Raw genomic sequence first — 18425 nt, 5'->3', positions numbered from 1 at the left:
GCACGGACGGCGAAGGTTTGTTCCTTTAGGAGCAGACGTAGGGCGGCGGGGATGGGCCCTGCTCTGCAGACATACACAGCGTCACCTGCCAAGTCTTGTAGACAGAGCAGCTGAGGAGATACGCAGCCAACACAGAGCCCACACACACAGACACACACACACACACACAGACACACACATACATATCAGCCTGCCTAAGCCTGACAGGAACTTATATACAGTACAGAGATGTTGACCAAGTGTCCATCCGACCAGCGGTCACTTACCTGGTCCTGGCGGCACCAGGGCAGAAATCCACGGAGACTGCCACATTCCATTTTCTGTCCTGCAATTGAATAGCTAAACCCCACAGCTGCGGGAAAAAGCCAGCACCGCCGGGTTTCCTGCAATTGAATCCCCTCCCGCTGTGTAGTGTTATAACTATATCATTGATATTGTTTGCAGTACATGGGTATAGTATTTTTTTTAGACATTAATTTTGCTGACATTTCTACGCCCAAATTGTCCACATGCTTGTATTGTTGACAGTGACCAGTTTGAAATTCAACATGTTATTACTATTAAAATGTCAACATGGTTAGAATGTTGACGAAATGCCACTGGTGGCCTTGCGGTGACATATCTGGTCCAGTGGGTCAAGAAGTGTATTCCGGGTCAGATGGTCATACTGGTCACTACTGGCAGCAATTGCAGCAGTAATTATGCCTACCATCCCCCTCGTGCCGAACCCTGACCTCCTCTCACATAGCCTGATCCTAACCCTCCCATAGCCTAACCCTAACCTTCCCTCCCATAGCCTAACCCTAACCTCCCCTCCCATAGCCTAACCCTAACCTTCCCTCCCATAGCCTAACAATAACCTTCCCTTCCCATAGCCTAACCCTAACCTCCCCTCCCATAGCCTAACCCTAACCTCCCCTCCCATAGCCTAACCCTAACCTCCCCTCCCATAGCCTAACCCTAACCTCCCCTCCCATAGCCTAACCATAACCTTCCCTCCCATAGCCTAACCCTAACCTTCCCTCCCATAGCCTAACCCTAACCTCCCCTCCTATAGCCTAACCCTAACCTCCCCTCACATAGCGTAACCCTAACCTCCCCTCCCGTAGCCTAACCCTAACCTCCCATCCCATAGCCAAACCCTAACCTCCCCTCCCATAGCCTAACCCTAACCTCCCCTTCCACAGCTTAACCCTAACCTCCCCTCCCATAGCCTAACCCTAACCTCCCATCCCATAGCCAAACCCTAACCTCCCCTCCCATAGCCTAACCCTAACCTCCCCTTCCACAGCTTAACCCTAACCTCCCCTCCCATAGCCTAACCCTAACCTCCCCTCCCATAGCCTAACCCTAACCTCCCCTCCCATAGCCTAACCCTAACCTTCCCTCCCATAGCCTAACCTCCCCTCCCATAGCCTAACCATAACCTCCCCTCCCATAGCCTAACCCTAACCTCCCTTCCCATAGCCTAACCCTAACCTCCCCTCCCATAGCCTAACCATAACCTCCCCTCCCATAGCCTAACCCTAACCTCCCCTCCCATAGCCTAACCCTAACCTCCCCTCCCATAGCCTAACCATAACCTCCCCTCCCATAGCCTAACCCTAACCTCCCCTCCCATAGCCTAACCCTAACCTTCCCTCCCATAGCCTAACCTCCCCTCCCATAGCCTAACCATAACCTCCCCTCCCATAGCCTAACCCTAACCTCCCCTCCCATAGCCTAACCCTAACCTCCCCTCCCATAGCCTAACCATAACCTCCCCTCCCATAGCCTAACCCTAACCTCCCCTCCCATAGCCTAACCCTAACCTTCCCTCCCATAGCCTAACCTCCCCTCCCATAGCCTAACCCTAACCTCCCCTCCCATAGCCTAACCCTAACCTCCCCTCCCATAGCCTAACCATAACCTCCCCTCCCATAGCCTAACCCTAACCTCCCCTCCCATAGCCTGACCCTATCCTTCCCTCCCATAGCCTAACCCTAACCTTCCTCCCATAGCCTAACCCTAACCTCCCCTCCCCTAGCCTAACCCTAACCTTCCCCTCCCATAGCCTAACCCTAACCTTCCCCTCCCATAGCCTAACCCTAACCTCCCCTCCCATATTCTAACCCTAACCTTCCCCCTCCCCTAGCCTAACCCTAACCTTCCTTCCATAGCCTAACCCTAACCTCCCCTCCCATAGCCTAACCATAACCTCCCCCCCCATAGCCTAACCCTACCCTTCCCTCCCATAGCCTAACCCTAACCTCCCCTCCCATATTCTAACCCTAACCTTCCCCCTCCCCTAGCCCTAACCCTAACCTTCCTTCCATAGCCTAACCCTAACCTCCCCTCCCATAGCCTAACCATAACCTCCCCTCCCATAGCCTAACCCTAACCTTCCCTCCCATAGCCTAACCCTAACCTTCCCTCCCATAGCCTAACCTCCCCTCCCATAGCCTAACCATAACCTCCCCTCCCACAGCCTAACCCTAACCTTCCCTCCCATAGCCTAACCCTAACCTCCCCTCCCATAGCCTAACCCTAACCTTCCTCCCATAGCCTAACCATAACCTCCCCTCCCATAGCCTAACCATAACCTCCCCTCCCATAGCCTAACCCTAACCTTCCCTCCCATAGCCTAACCCTAACCTTCCCTCCCATAGCCTAACCTCCCCTCCCATAGCCTAACCATAACCTTCTCTCCCATAGCCTAACCCTAACCTCCCTTGCCATAGCCTAACCCTAACCTCCCCTCCCACAGCCTAACCCTAACCTTCCCTCCCATAGCCTAACCATAACCTCCCCTCCCATAGCCTAACCCTAACCTCCCCTCCCATAGCCTAACCCTAACCTTCCTTCCATAGCCTAACCCTAACCTTCCCTCCCATAGCCTAACCCTAACCTTCTCTCCCATAGCCTAACCCTAACCTTCCCTCCCATAGCCTAACCCTAACCTCCCCTCCCATAGCCTAACCCTAACCTCCCTTGCCATAGCCTACACTAACCCTCCCCTTCCACAACCTAACCTTAAAGCTGACCATACCCTTGTCCGATTTTGCCCGATTGTATCCGTTCCTGTTTGTGGTCCTGTGTGTATCAGATCGGAGCCCCTAGATCACTAGTGCTGCACTAAGGATATATCGTACCTTGATTGCATGCGATATATCGCATGCAAAAGGTATGCATACGATATATCGCATGTGATCCTGCTGCCTTGGAAGCTGCCAGGCAGTCCAAGGGGGTGGGCTGTGATGTCTCCCCTCAGAGAAGTCCCAGTAGTAAATGGGGGCCTTTACCCACCACTGTTGGTCAGTGCATAACGTTGGCGTTTCACATGCTGGCATTTCACCTGTCAACATTCTGCACTCTCCAACATGTTGAATGTTGACGTTATAACAATTTCAACATCATAACTGTTGACATCTTGATGTCGACATTGTAAATGTCAACAATTTGTCTACATCCCATTTACCCCCCTTTACTACAGATTGTATAATAAAGACACACAAGCTGTTTACCGAAGAACAAAGACTGTCCGGATCCTGTATTATTTCCTGTCCCAGTGTCTTGTCCATTTGACCGGATTTGCTTCATCTCATGGGAAGTTTGCTAAAAATAGTGGTCACACTTTTGGAAGTGTTTTTGGAAATGGTTGGACAGGAAGTCGCCCCCGTAGACTGACAGACGCTGCTAACATACAGTACTCAGTGCTGCGCAGCACGAGTAATGCTGAGCACCCAATTGTCATTGCTCTTCATCTCAAGCTGCAGACACGCGTCCACGTGGCACGAGCAGCACCTCGATGGGACAACAGCCAAGAGCCCGGCAGCTGTATCGCAGTGATAAGTTACATGAGGCCGTACATCCTACTAAGCTGTAGTTCTAGATAACTAGACAATGCGACCAATCACAGGAGTACAGTCTCTGAGGCCGCCCTATCAATAGGGTAGTGCCCTTTAAATAAGGGGCACTACAATGGTGGAAGGAAACAACCGCTCCACTGTGTCCGATGTTGTCACCGTGCCAGGCCTGATTGTGCCATTCGACGGTTGGTTGGTTTTATTCATGCTGCCTGTCGTAAGTCTGACGGTGGTTCTGGATAAACTGCCATCGGCCCGCCATTGCTGGTGCATTGTCGCCATCTGTTCATGGCCTCTGTGGAAGCTGCTCTGTGTCGGACATTCACATGACACGCCTAACTTACCACAGTTGGGGTATATGGTCACAGATAAGAACGTACAGTGTGATGGGATCAGTAAGGGTTCCGGTCCTGTTTGCCACCAGAGACTGTATTGGCCTGTGTTCCCACCTGCGTCACCCGCTGCACAGCGGGTTACTGGGATCATGGAGACAGAATTACGGATTGGCCAGAAACTTAATACGCTCCCTTGATTTCATTTGAGAAACTGTAATGAATATAATTTAGAAAAGCCTCCCCAATAGTTCATCGTAACTCATGCACTCATTGCGTTCTCACAACAACAAAAAAATCTTATTCAATTTGGAAAGTACATTTAATGAATTTAATGAATTTTAATTTGGATAACAAACTTTCATCGTACATAGAATATTTGCAGACCGCAGGCACAAACCCCCCCCCCCCACCCCCGCCCCGCACCACCACCCGCCACCTCCCCCACAGCTTTGTCTGTACAGACAGGAAGTTCATTGAAGATCCTGGTTAGAAAGAAATTATTTTTATTAAATTCATTGTCTGCAACAAAGAGAAGCTGTCAGTAAATACGTGCCTGCGTAACATTGTTAATAGTAAACATCCCGGCGTTAATATGACTAATAAGAACCATGCGGAGTTAGTCCCTTAAATTTATATAATTATTTTGTAATGAGAAAGAAACAAATCTGGAAAGTCGCCGGCTGTCTGTGATGTAACTTATTCCCGAGTGTCCGCTGCAGCGGGATAGGAAATTGGGAGCTACGACTTCTTATATGGAAGTTGGCAAAATATGGAGAGGCGTATTCACAGAGAGGCAGAGATGAGGAGCTCACGCCTACTTCTGCAGATATGCTGCCTAACCATCCGTCATCCTAACCCACCATCCACTCCCACAGCCTAATCCTAACCCTCCCCTCCCTCATCCTAACCCAACCAATCCCTCCCACAGCCTAACTCTCCACTCCGTCATCCTAACCCAACCATCCCCTCCCACAGCATAATCCTAACCCTCCACTCCCTCCTCCTAACCCAACCATCCCCTCCCACAGCCTAACTCTCCACTCCCTCATCCTAACCCAACCATCCCCTCCTGCAGCCTTACCCAACCATCCCCTCTCGCAGCCTAACCCTTACCATCCCCTCCCTAATCCTAACCCAACCATCCCCTCCCCTCACATAGCCTAACCCTCCACTCCCTCATTCTAACCCAAACCATCCCCTCCCTCATCCCAACCCAACCATCCCCTTCCTCATCCCAACCCAACCATCCCCTCCCTCATCCCATCCCAACCATTCCCTCCCACATCCTAACCCAACCATCCCCTCCCTCATCCCAACCCAACCATCCCCTCCCTCATCCTAACCCAACCCTCCCACAGCCTAACCCAACCCTCCCCTCCCTCATTCTAACCCAACCATCCTCTCCCTCATCCTAACCCTCCCCTCCCACAGCCTAACCCAACCATCCCCTCCCTCAGCCTAACACTAACCTTCCCCTCCCGCAGCCAAGAGGGAATGGCAGGGTTATAAGGAGTAGTGTATGACCAGAATGCAGGGCACAAGGCTGAGGAGGCATTACTCTCACTGCCCGAGTGACTCCCATCTCCAGCTTATGGGAGTGCATGGTGAGGAAGCACCAGCGTCATGGCTAGAATTGTGCTGAGCATAAGTACCAGAGAAGTGCTGCATTCCCCTAACCTACTCATGGTGAGGTGTAAGAGGCATCATCTCTGTGTCACCCTGGAGTCTGTGCTGACCGCTATTAGGGCACCGCTGTTCTCCTGTGGGACATAACACGGCTGATCTCCTGATGGCGGTCGGGATGTAATCCCTGCACTAAGTGCAGCAGAATCTACTGAATAATACATAATGACAGCTATATAATGTGCTGATGTCCCGTAGTGGATGATGACTCTTAGATCATATATTTTGAAGGCAGTGGCTGAGGTATATTTTGGCCTAGAAATGTCACTGCAGGAGGCCGGGAAACCACTGATTCCTGACACATCTCTTCCAGAATGGAGTGGAAACAGATTCTTACATAACATCTGAAAAGGCAAATCTGAGACCGATCCGCCAAAACCAGGTTCAGGACCAACCGTCACCATAAATTTGAAAAACTCTTGTCCACATTTTCCACTTTTGTTGGTAATATTTTGACCATGTCCTAATGCAGTGGTTCTCAAACTCAGTCCTCAGGACCCCAACAGTGCATGTTTTCCAGGTCACTTGGCAGGTGCTCAGGTGCGCTCATTATTCACTGACATATTTTAAAAGATAACATGCGGGGCTAAATTATTTCACCTGTGATTCTGTGTGGAGACCTGGAAAATGTGAACTGTTCGGGGTCCTTTAGGACCGAGGTTGAGAACCACTGTCCTAATGTAGATCAACCTTTTTTATGTATTGACCCATCGCCTGTTGACCAATAGTGGTTGACCCATATTTGCCTACCTGACCCTCTCCATGAGGGAGAAAATGCTCTGTTCCTGTACTTCCCTGGTAATGTATGATTGCCATCACCTGTGGTGAAACACCTTTCTTATCTATTACCTAGCTCCCCTCAGGTGATGGCAATCATAGATTACCAGGGAAGTCCAGGAACAGAGCAATTTCTCCCTCATGGAGAGGGTCAGGTAGGCAAGTATGGTCCCTATCACCTACACACAGTGAATGCAGCCATTTTGTATCGTTGTCTGAGGTAGATGTCACCAACTCCCTCAGAACGTAGGATGTGACCGAGGTGTGAGTGTATGCTCCTAGTTGCTGTGTATGTGTTTTATGACCATAATATATAGCAGTTGGTTTCTCTCCTATAGATTCGCTGAGAAATCTGCAGTCTGCCAACCACGGCCCACGGTCCTCTCCTGCGGAATTCAGCTCCACGCAGCACTTGCTGAGGGAACGAAAGTCCTCAGCGCCCTCCCACTCCAGCCAGCCCACCCTGTTCACATTCGAACCGGCTTGCAACCACCTCCACCAGACGACGCTGTCGGCAAGTGCTCCACAGGACTATCTGTTTCTGCACCAGTGTATGAGTCGGAAAGCAGAAAGTATGAGGTGAGGGGAATATTAGTGGTTTATTGGTTAAGAGGGGATACGGTCACTAGGTCAACATGCATTCAGTTGACTACTGAAGGTCGACATGCATCAACGTTGACATACCGAAGGTCAACATGGGGTTAGGTCTACAGCTTCATTAGGTTGACACATGTATTAGTTCGACATGGGCTAGGTTAACAGTCAAAGGGTCGACATGGGGTTTTTCACATTTTTCTGAGCCAACTTGTGCCGACAGGCAGTATTTCATGCCCTACCATCGATTACGGCATGGTGGGAGAATAAAATAGTGTGCCCGAAGCATGGAGAGTGCATCGAGCCATGCGAGGGGGCGCGGTGCACTTTTTTAGTGTCCAGGTCGACTATGTCGACATTCAAGATAAAAAACAACGAAAAACCCAATTTCGACCTTTTGACTGTCGACCTAGCCCATGTCGACCTAATGCATGTGTTGACCTAATGACTCTGTCGACCTAACCCCATGTTGATTTCAGGTGTGTCGACCTTGAAGCATGTCGACCTTCAGCGGTCCACCCAATGCATGTTGATCTACCGCTTGTCGTCCCTATAACCCATACCTGTTTAAGAGTGGGAGTTCTATTGGAGATGCCCATAGCAACCAATTAGATACTACTTATTTATTTAGCATATTCTTTAAGATGATAGATTCGGATTGGTTGCTATGGGCAACATCCCTTCTTCAATCGATCTCCCATTTTAGTAAATAAATCCCTTAGGGGCAAATTTCCTAAAGCTTCTAAAAAAGAAAAGAGGTGATGTTTCCTATAGCAACCAATCAGGTTCTGTTTATCACATGCTAGTTTGCAACAGAGAAATGATAGACCAAATCTGATTGGTTGCTATAGACTGTGGGTGTGGCTTCCTTTCCAGCTGCAGCATCAGCCAGTCAGTGGCATTACAGACAGGAAGTCTGTTGTGATAAAGCGCCTTTATAAATAGGCCAGATTAATAAGTGCAATGCGCTGTACAATGTACACCCCTGTGTAGCATAATGTATTTAATATTCAACTATAGGGTCTATACCAGGCATGTCCAACGTTGGCCCTCCAGATGTTTTGAAACTACACATCCCAGCATGCTTTGCAATAGTTTTAGCATTCTCTAATAGCAAAACTGTGGCAAAGCATGCTGGGATGTGTAGTTTCACAACATCTGGAGGGCCAACGTTGGACATGCCTGGTCTATACCAACTAGACAATTGCTATGAACAGTCATTTATTTCCCCCTATTTCAGAAGTGCCAGTTTTTCACAGGCCACGAGGTCCTCCTTTTTCATGCGCAGTGATACGGCTGTTCAGAAACTGGCTCAGGGTTACGGACACTGTTTTAATGGAGTAAGCGGCCAGGTCCATGGCTTTTACAGTTTACCAAAGCCCAGGAGACTGAGTTCGGACTTAAGGGACAGTGCCTATGACCTTCCGCGGAGCTTCGGCTCGGACACTCCTACAAAGTCCAGCCTTACCGGTCTAGAGTCGGAGAACGAAGACGTTTACACCTACAAGACCCCCAGCAACGCTCTTTGTAAAGAATTTACTGAACTTTCCACAGACTCCTACGACCTCCCCGGGACTCCTCTCTCAGTTTACCAAATACCACGGACATTTACCCTGGACAAGAACCACAATGCATTGGCTCTTGCGCCCAGCGACTTCCATAATGCTCCCCCTCCTCGGCCCCCTAAACCTGGACAGATGGAACCCCACTGGGGTAGTCCTCAGCAGAGCAATGGGGACAATATTGGTGTCGTCACAGTCAACATTCCAAGGCGAAATACTTTGCCCGCCGTGGAGAACAGGCGCCATCGAGGTACGGACTTGTATGATTTCATTTAGTATTTATTATAGGTAATTCATGTAGAGAAAGACCATTACGATATTTCAGTTACAATGACGATAGCCAAGGGGTCGATACACCATAACGTTGAATGTCATAACCCAATTTTTGGCCTGGGGTTGGGTTCAGGATCAATATTAGGTCTACAGTTAAAGTTGGGGTTAGGATAAGAGTTTTGGGGATCAGTTGGGGAAAGAGTTGGGATCAGGGTTTGTATTAGAGTTAGGTTTAGGGTTATGGTTGAGATTGGGGTTTTGGCTGCGGTTGGTGTTCGCATTAGGGCTGCAGTTAACTACAGATTAGGATTAATGTGGTTGAGGAAGGGCTGGTGTAGGCTGGGATTAGGGCTGCATTGAAAATTGGGTTTAGAGTTGGGATTAGGGTTAGGGCTGATGTTAGGATTAGGGGCCTGGTTAATTTGGGGATTAAGTTTTTGGATGGGGTTAGAGTTGGAATTACAGTTAGGACTGTGGTTGGGATGGGTTTATGGTTGGAATTATGGTTAGGGTTGCTGTTGGGGTTTAGATTCGGAAGTAGGGTCCGGCCTGTGGTTTTGATTAGGATTAGGGCTGGGTTTAGGGTTGATGTTGGGGTAGAGGTTCGGATTAGGGTCATGCCTGTGGTTTTGGTTAGGGTTAGGGCAGGGGTTAGGGTTGTGCTTAAGGTTGGGATTAGGTTGAGGTTGATGGTTGAGGTTGATGGTGTTATAGTTGGGATTAGGGCTAGGCCTTCAGATAGGGGACTAGGGATGGGTTTAGCTGGGGTAAGGGTTGCAATTAGGGTTAGGGCTGTTGTTAGGGTTAGGCTTACAATTAAGTGCACACATTATGGGGGTTATTCAGATTCATTCGGACCGATATTTTGTATCTGTGCATGTGCGGGGTGCGTGTGGCCACGGAGAACAGAGTGTTCGCCAGGCACACACACCCAAGACTGCGGGCAGGGGGCGTGGGGTGGTGGGCTAGGGGAATCACCCATGGGAACACCCATTGTCCAATATGGGCGTTCCAATGAAAACGATGGGCGTTCCTTTGGTAATGGGGCCATGATGCAGGTGCAGGAGGTGGGCGGCTGACATCACCGGATGTCAGCCGCCCGCCCAGTTCCTGTGGAGTGTGCACACAACCCAAAGTGACCTGAGAGTCACTTAGATATGCGCGCTTGTTCCACATCATTCGATGGTCGGCGACTATTGAATAGGCTAGGAATGAATGTTGATGATAAACATCCATTTGTAGGCCGTGCGAGCGAACCCGGCATGCAGGGGGGGGGGGGGGAGGCGGGCGGACCAGGAATTTGGCGGGTGGAGTCTGGGGGACTCGCAAGGCTGCGAGTTCTCAGCCTTGCGAGTCAACCAGAATAAGGGCCTATGTATCAATTGACCTGAACTTGTTTTGTCCTTTGACATGCGTGTGTCGACATACTGTAGCTGTTGACATTGTGATCACCGACAAAACATACCAGACCCTGATTGGTTTTCAAATGTGAGGATTAAATTCAAACTTTTTATAGCCAAGTAACCAATCCAATCACAGGCAGGTACCAGCGGTCTGTTATTTGCATGCACCTGTACATCATGGTCAGTCATGGGTCCAAGTGGTCAGTAATCCCGGTGTTATCCTCCTTTCCATAGCATCCTCCTGTGAAGCCTACGACTACCCCCAGCTGGGAGATCTCAGCACTGAGCAGTCGGTGGAGTCAATCAATGATGGCTTCAATTCCTATCTGGTGAGTAACGCCGGCTTCTCACATAGACAGGGGCACAACTTCTAGGTCTAATGGGTTTTAGCTTCATGAATCTACATGTTAAATACTCTGAGATCCACTATAGAGAGAACGTCTCAGGCAGAGGCGTAACTCTGGGAGGCAATGGAGTTATCTGCCGCCAGGCTCCTGCTTCCAAGGGGGCACCTCTCCTCCCCATCAAATTTAATCAGTTCATTGAAAGCCTTCAATATCGCTTCTGTGGCTGACTTGCCCTCCTAGTAAGACTATAGACATCACACTCTCTTTATTTTAAATATAACATACATACTTACATATATTTATATAAGGTGTTGTGCGTGTGTGTGTGGGGGGGAGGGGGGGGGGGCACCAATATTTATCTTACCTCCAGGCAACTGGGGCGAACTTACGCCAATGGTCTCAGGTGACTGAGCTGCAGGATGTCCCCTGAGGTCCATCATACATTAGCACAGACACAGAGCTACTGCCCTCCACTGGGACTCTGAGCTGCCATTATGCTGGGCAGCAGGATCTCCCCCCAAGGTGCATCCTAACATCTGGGAGCCCAGAGCTATTCTCCTCCACTGGCGTCCTGTGCCTCCACTGTGCAGACCTGCAGGGACAATCTCTGCCAGAGGTAGGCAGCCACTGGCACTCCAGCTGCTGTGGAACTACCCATCCTTGCATGCCCCCCATCGATTTGCTGTTAAGGTATAAGTAGGGATTTGTGGTATGACAGCAGCTGGAGTGCTGGATTTTGCCTAACCATTATACAGACGGGGGCCGATTTGACCTGCTCAATGAGCAGTGTATTCGGGCCCTCTGACGATGGTGGGGGTCCGCGCATAGGCGCTAATGCACAAACCCCGCAGAGATTGCTTTCGGCAAAATTTTCAATCGCCGGGGCGTGCGCTTTGCCAGGGTGGTCAGCCTAGCGAGCAGGTCTGAATTACTTCCACGGTTCTGGAGGTTGTGTGATGCGCTCCGCTCACTGAGAGGCCTAATCTGTGCTCTGTGCCTCACGTCACCACTGCTTCCTGCTGCAAGGGATGCTGGGGATGGATAGGGGAGTGGCTGCGCTCATTACTTTTATGTGGCGTGAAACCATTTCTCTGTACAAAAATATTTGATATTCTATACAAAGAAGAGTATTATATTATATTGGTTACCAGTTAAAAGTCTGTCAAAATGACGGCTTCTGCAATGTACTTTAATTTTGAGCTGTGACAGTTTTTACTTTCATCAGAGATGGGGACGGGTCTGAATAGGCCCCGTAATCTCTCTGTACTCTCTCTTTCCTCCTTCCCTCTCTTTGTTCTCCCTTTATATGACCTTCCTCTCTCTCTCCCCCTCTATTTGTACTTTATCACTCTCTGTTTTTATCTATCTCTTTCTTTGCTCATTCCCTCTCATTGTCCTCCCTCTATATGACCTTGTTCTTTGTGACCTCCCTCTCTCTCTCCTTCCCCCCTGCTCTCTCACCTTTATCCCTTCCCTCTGCTCTCTCTCTCCCTCCCCCTGCTTTCTCTCTCTCCCCCCTGCTCTCTCCCCCCTCTCTCCTTCTCCCCTGCTCTCTCCATCCCCTCTGCTCTCTCTCTCTCCCTCCCCTCTGCTCTCTCTCTCCCCCCTGCTCTGCTCTCTCTCTTCCTCCCCCCTACTTTCTCTCTCTCTCCCCCCTGCTTTCTCTCTCTCTCCCTGTTCTATCTCTCCCCCTCTCTCCCTGCTCTATCTCTCTCCCTCCCCCCTCTCTCTCTCCTTGTCCCCTGCTCTCTCCCCCCTCTGCTCTCTCTCTCCCCCCCTGCTCTCCCTCCCCCTGCTCTCTCTTCCCTGCTCTCTCTCTCTCCCCCTCTCTCTCTCCCCCTCTCTCTCTCCTTCTCCTCTGCTCTCCCCCCCATTGGCTCTCTCTCCCTCCCCTCTGCTCTCTCTCTCCCCCTGCTCTCTCTCTCCTCCCTGCTCTCTCTCTCCCCTCTGCTCTCTCTCTCCCCTCTGCTCTCTCTCTCCTTCTCCCCTGCTCTCTCTCCCCTCTGCTCTCTTTCTCACCCTCCCCTCTGCTCTTCCTCCACTGCTCTCTCTCTCCCCCTGCTCCCCCCCCCCCCCCCCCCCTCCCTGTCTTTCTCTCTCTTTGCACCACCCCAACATGCAGGGAGACTGATCTTGAGCTCTGCGAGTGTTCTATGTTGCCCCAGGGGTCTCTGCTGTGATATAACATATATAACGTACAGTATATTTGCTTTCGCCACTCCGGTGCCAGATTCCACCCTGGCTGTTAGAAGTCTCAGCACACTATGCTATTAAAGCGTTTTCTTCTGTTCCGCTATTTCTTACAGCAAACTAAAGCCTCCATGACCCGCTCAGAAAGTGCGGATTCCGAGGACAACTACGTCCCCATGAACCCTGGATCTTCCTCTCAGTTTAACTCCGAGAAGCTGAACGATAACGCACAGAGTGTCTACATCCCTATGAGTCCTGGCCCACATCACTTTGATTTCCTGGGGTTCTCCTCCGCCACGCTTCCCACCCGCAAAGGCAGTACGGCTTCCCTATGTCAGAGGCCGACGCGGGTCAGTGAGATCCTGCCTCCGCCGGTCAACCGGAACCTGAAGCCGGATAGAAAAGGTGACTCAGGCAGTCTGATTATAAGGCAGCGTATTGCTGGGGGGGCAGTGTGTATTCTGTCTGCTAGCATTAGCGTATTGCTGGGGGGGGGGGGGGCAGTGTGAGTTCTGTCTGCTAGTGTTAGCGTATTGCTGGGGGGGCAGTGTGAGTTCTGTCTGCTAGTGTTAGCGTATTGCTAATTGCTATTACAGAACTCACACTGCCCCCAGCACTACGCTAACACTAGCAGACAGAACTCACACTGCCCCCCAGCAATACACTTACACTAGCAGACAGAACTCACACTGCCCCCCAGCAATACACTTACACTAGCAGACAGAACACACACTGCCCTCCCCCCCAGCAATGCACTAACACTAGCAGACAGAACTCACACTGCCCCCCCCCCCAGCAATACGCTAACTCTAGCAGACAGAACACACACTGCCCTCCCCCCCAGCAATGCACTAACACTAGCAGACAGAACTCACACTGCCCCCCCCCCCCCCAGCAATACGCTAACACTAGCAGACAGAACACACACTGCCCCCCCAGCAATACGCTAACACTAGCAGACAAAACTCACACTGCCCCCCCAGCAATACACTAACACTAGCAGACAGAACTCACACTGCCCCCCAGCAATACGCTTACACTAGCAGACAGAACTCACACTGCCCCCCCAGCAATATGCTAACACTGGCAGACAGAACTCACACTGCCCCCCCAGCAATACGCTAACACTAGCAGACAGAACTCACACTGCCCCCCAGCAATACGCTTACACTAGCAGACAGAACTCACACTGCCCCGCAGCAATACGCTAACACTAGCAGACAGAACTCACACTGCCCCCCCAGCAATACGCTAACACTAGCAGACAGAACTCACACTGCCCCCCAGCAATACGCTTACACTAGCAGACAGAACTCACACTGCCCCCCAGCAATACGCTAACACTAGCAGACAGAACTCACACTCCCCCCCCAGCAATACGCTAACACTAGCAGACAGAACTCACACTGCCCCCCAGCAATACGCTTACACTAGCAGACAGAACTCACACTGCCCCCCAGCAATACACTTACACTAGCAAACAGAACACATTCATCTGCTGAAATAGTTTGTTCTTATAAAATTCTTATGCATTGTGGGTTTATTTTTTTATTCCCAGCAAAGCCAACTCCCCTGGACCTGCGGGCGAGCACCATTATAGACGAACTTCCCTTCAAGTCCCCAGTTACTAAATCTTGGTCCAGGCAGACGTGAGTACAGTATGTAATGTAAAACACCCCTCGCCCCCAGTCAGCAGGACACAGGATTTGGGTGGAGAGTCCCACTCTGCGGTGTCCATTCAATGGAACCACAGCTTATCTCCTCTTGTGTTCAGAGACCTGATTGGTCCATTGTCATTCATCCAATCAGTACCACTGCAATGTCACCTTCACTGTCTGTCCCGGTTTAAGGACTGGAACAGTTGTGCTCTATGTGATCCCCAGTGTGATATGTACTGTAATTACCATGATGTGTGACACCAGGGTTGGGTGTTATATAGGTGTTATTTATGGGTGACGGGTTGTAAGTAATCCATAGCCGCACTGACCACATTGGTGGAGAAGGCGTCCTTCCATAGCGACCGATAAGAACAATAAAGTGACCCGTATACAGGGCCTACTGAGTGACAAAGCACAACTTACAAATACATGTTGGTTTTACAGGCACTCTCTGAAATCCAGCTCGTCTCAGTACTGCCGCCCGGTGTCCACACAAAGTATTACCAGCACCAGCTCAGGGGACAGCGAGGAGAATTATGTTGCTATGGTAGGTTATTATGGGAACGGGATATCTGGCAGACTTCTGGACGCTGCATCCTCCATGTTTTTAATTTACTCATCTTAAAATCATGAAATGGGCGATTACACCGACATTCAGCCTGAATAACACTGCAACAAATGGGTCTTGTTTATCAGCAGCCAAATAACCTGACAGTATGTTATTGGTGTGTGGGGATAGAAACATAGAATTTGCCTGCAGATAAGAACCGCTTGGCCCATCTAGTCTGCCCCTTTTTAAACATGTTACCTCAAACCATACTTGATTCTTATTTCTGTGTAATAATATCAATATGCCTATCCCAAGCATGTATAAATTGTACTACTGTATCTGTCTCTACCACCTCTGATGGGAGGCTATTCCACTTATCCACTACTCTTTCTGTGAAGCAATTTATCCTCAGATTTCCCCTGAACCTCCCTCCCCCAGTGTCAGTGCGTGTCCTCGTGTTCTAATACTTCTCTTCCTGTGAAGAATGCGGGGGGTGTCGTGAATCGCGGGAAGGGGGGCGCAGGGGGTGCCGTGAATCGCAGGAGGGGGGGTCGCTGGGTCGGTGAATTGCGGGAGGGGGGTTGTGGGGCCCGTGAATCGCCGGAGGGGGGGGGGGGTGCCGTGAATTGCGGGAGGGGGGGTTGTGGGGGTCCGTGAATCACGGTAGGGGGGCCGCGAATCGCGGGAAGGGGGGTTGCGGGAGTCCGGGGGGGGGGTGTGCTGCTCACCTACACCATGGTGGATGGTGGGTGTGTACTGTAGCCCTGGCTGGGCGGGGGGAGGTGATGTCAAGGGGGTGGTGGTGTGTATAACACTGGTCTTTTCCCTTGGGGACACGGGTTTGTGTATAACGCTTGGTGGGAACTGTTATACACAGAGGGGATGAGTGACAGATTTGGCTAAATATATAAGAGATACACAATGAATCTAACACGGAACCTTTGGCCATTTTGTTCCCAGCAAAACCCCGTCTCCGCTTCTCCAGGCAATAGCGGCACAAACAGCCCGGCGCAGAAGAAGAGCACCGGCAGTGTGGATTACCTGGCGCTAGACTTCCAGCCGGTGTCGCCCACTCCTCACAGAAAGGTACCTGTCATTTATTTAATATATGCCAGTGGGCGCTTGACAGAAATCCTGACAACAGCAAGTCAAGTGCTTCAAAGATCACCTTATTTTCTCCAGAGTTGAACTACAGTCAGGTCCATTAATATTGGGACACCTGCATTGCCATAGTCCAGGCCGGTGGCTCCCAAGCTGTTGTGAAACTACATGTCCCAGCATGCCCAGACATAATTTTGCTGAGGATCTGCACCTGGCACGACGTATTTGTACACTGTTGAGGCATGGGATGGCAGCTGGGAAAGCATTAGCCATAACTGTGAAACGGGCCTAACATTTACCCTCAGCAATATTAGGCCTGTTTCCCTACAGCACTCACTCGTTGCTGCCCCAGAGGAATGGCCTCCCATATGTTCTATAGGGTGGGACAGCATCCTTACTGAGTACCATAGAGAGGACCTTGGCAGGGTAGATAGGCCTTTCCGGTCTCCCGTCACCCATTGGCCTTGTAGTGACAGTTTTACCACTGGCTGACCCTTGCATGTACAAAGTAAACCCTTTCTGGTTCCTGCTATGCCTTCCTTTGATATACAGTATATAGAAAGTTTGAGTTCATCTTGTGATATCTGCTCTCATGCTTGCATTGTTACAGCCTTCCACATCCTCTGTAGCGTCCGACGAAAAGGTGGACTATGTCCAAGTGGACAAAGAGAAGACCCAAGCCTTGCAAAATACCATGCAGGAGTGGACGGATGTGCGCCAGTCTTCGGAGCCTGCCAAAAGTGGGAAGCAGTGATCAATACTATCCTATGGGCACTGAGAAGGCTTAGCGAGCTGGAACCTCCTTGTTGGGGGTCCTACCAGCTGACTACGTTGGACAAATGCTGCTGTTTCCTTGGCGCGACTGCCTTCATCGATTCTCCCGTGTGGGGGGTCTTTGCTTCTGTGCAGGACACTGAACACTTTGTAGGTTACCAGGGACGATGCTTCAGCCTGAACACTTAATGTATTTATCACTTCAATGAACTGCAATTTGCAGCTGGGCACCTGAAGGCATCTAATAGATAAAATAGCACTGAGTATTACATTTGGGTTTAAAGTGCATCTTCTAGGTTCAGACAGCAAAGGGGGGCATATAGCCTGTCACTGGCTCCTAGTGAGTGGATAGGCTGCTTTCTCAATGATGTCACTGGCTCCTAGTGAGTGGATAGGCTGCTTTCTCAATGATGTCACTGGTTCCTAGTGAGTGGATAGACTGTTCTCAGTGATGTCACTGGCTCCTAGTGAGTGGATAGACTGTTCTCAGTGATGCCACTGGTTCCTAGTGAGTGGATAGGCTGCACTCTCAGTGATGTCACTGAAACCTATTGAGTGGATATGCTGCTTTGCCAGTGATGTCACTTGCTCCTAGTGTGTGAATGGGCCGCACTCTCAGTGACATCAATGATTCCTATTAAGTGGATAGGCTGCACTCTCAGTGATGTCACTGAAACCTATTGAGTGGATAGGCTGCTTTCTCAGTGATGTCACTGGTTCTTAGTGAGTGGATAGACTGTTCTCAGTGATGTCACTGGCTCCTAGTGAGTGGATAGACTGTTCTCAGTGATGTCACTGGTTCCCAGTGAGTGGATAGACTGTTCTCAGTGATGTCACTGAAACCTATTGAGTGGATAGACTGTTCTCAGTGATGTCACTGGTTCCTAGTGAGTGGATAGACTGTTCTCAGTGATGTCACTGGCTCCTAGTGAGTGGATAGGCTGCACTCTCAGTGATGTCACTGAAACCTTTTGAGTGAATATGCTGCTTTGCCAGTGATGTCACTGGCTCCTAGTGTGTGAAAAGGCTGCACTCTCAGTGACATCACTGATTCCTATTGATTGGATAGGCTGCACTCTCAGTGATGTCACTGGCTCCTAGGAAATGGAAGGGCCACCTTATCAGCGATGTCAGTGAGTTGCTCTGTTCTGTCCTTCCATGTACTATAGGCTTCTTGTACACCCCAAGGCCATCTCGTACATCTCTTTTTTAAAGTATATAAAACAGATAAGGGCTCCTGCCTATAGGCCATAGGGGATCTGGAGTGTATATCTATAGTACAGCCTAATGCGTGATCTTGTTGAGTAATTTGATGGTTTTAGGAACAAATCAA

General features: G+C 50.1%; 1 protein-coding gene across 1 annotated transcript in view; it reads left to right on the top strand.

Moving 5' to 3' along the window:
- The window catches only part of GAB2 (GRB2 associated binding protein 2), a 110978-nt gene extending 92560 nt beyond the window's left edge, over positions 1 to 18418 (top strand). Inside the window, exons 3-10 of the mRNA XM_083170217.1 lie at positions 6979 to 7219; positions 8475 to 9046; positions 10707 to 10801; positions 13126 to 13414; positions 14568 to 14658; positions 15112 to 15214; positions 16178 to 16303; positions 16929 to 18418. Coding sequence (XP_083026343.1) covers positions 6979 to 7219; positions 8475 to 9046; positions 10707 to 10801; positions 13126 to 13414; positions 14568 to 14658; positions 15112 to 15214; positions 16178 to 16303; positions 16929 to 17072 — 1661 coding nt within the window. The 3' untranslated portion in view covers positions 17073 to 18418. The remainder of the gene's footprint in view (positions 1 to 6978; positions 7220 to 8474; positions 9047 to 10706; positions 10802 to 13125; positions 13415 to 14567; positions 14659 to 15111; positions 15215 to 16177; positions 16304 to 16928) is intronic.
- Positions 18419 to 18425: the final 7 nt, after the last annotated feature.

Source organism: Crinia signifera, chromosome 2, assembly GCF_055691185.1.
Source record: "Crinia signifera chromosome 2, ASM5569118v1, whole genome shotgun sequence".
NCBI lineage: Eukaryota > Metazoa > Chordata > Amphibia > Anura > Myobatrachidae > Crinia > Crinia signifera.
The sequence above is the reverse complement of the archived record's forward strand: the minus strand, read 5'-3'. Positions and strand labels throughout refer to the sequence as shown.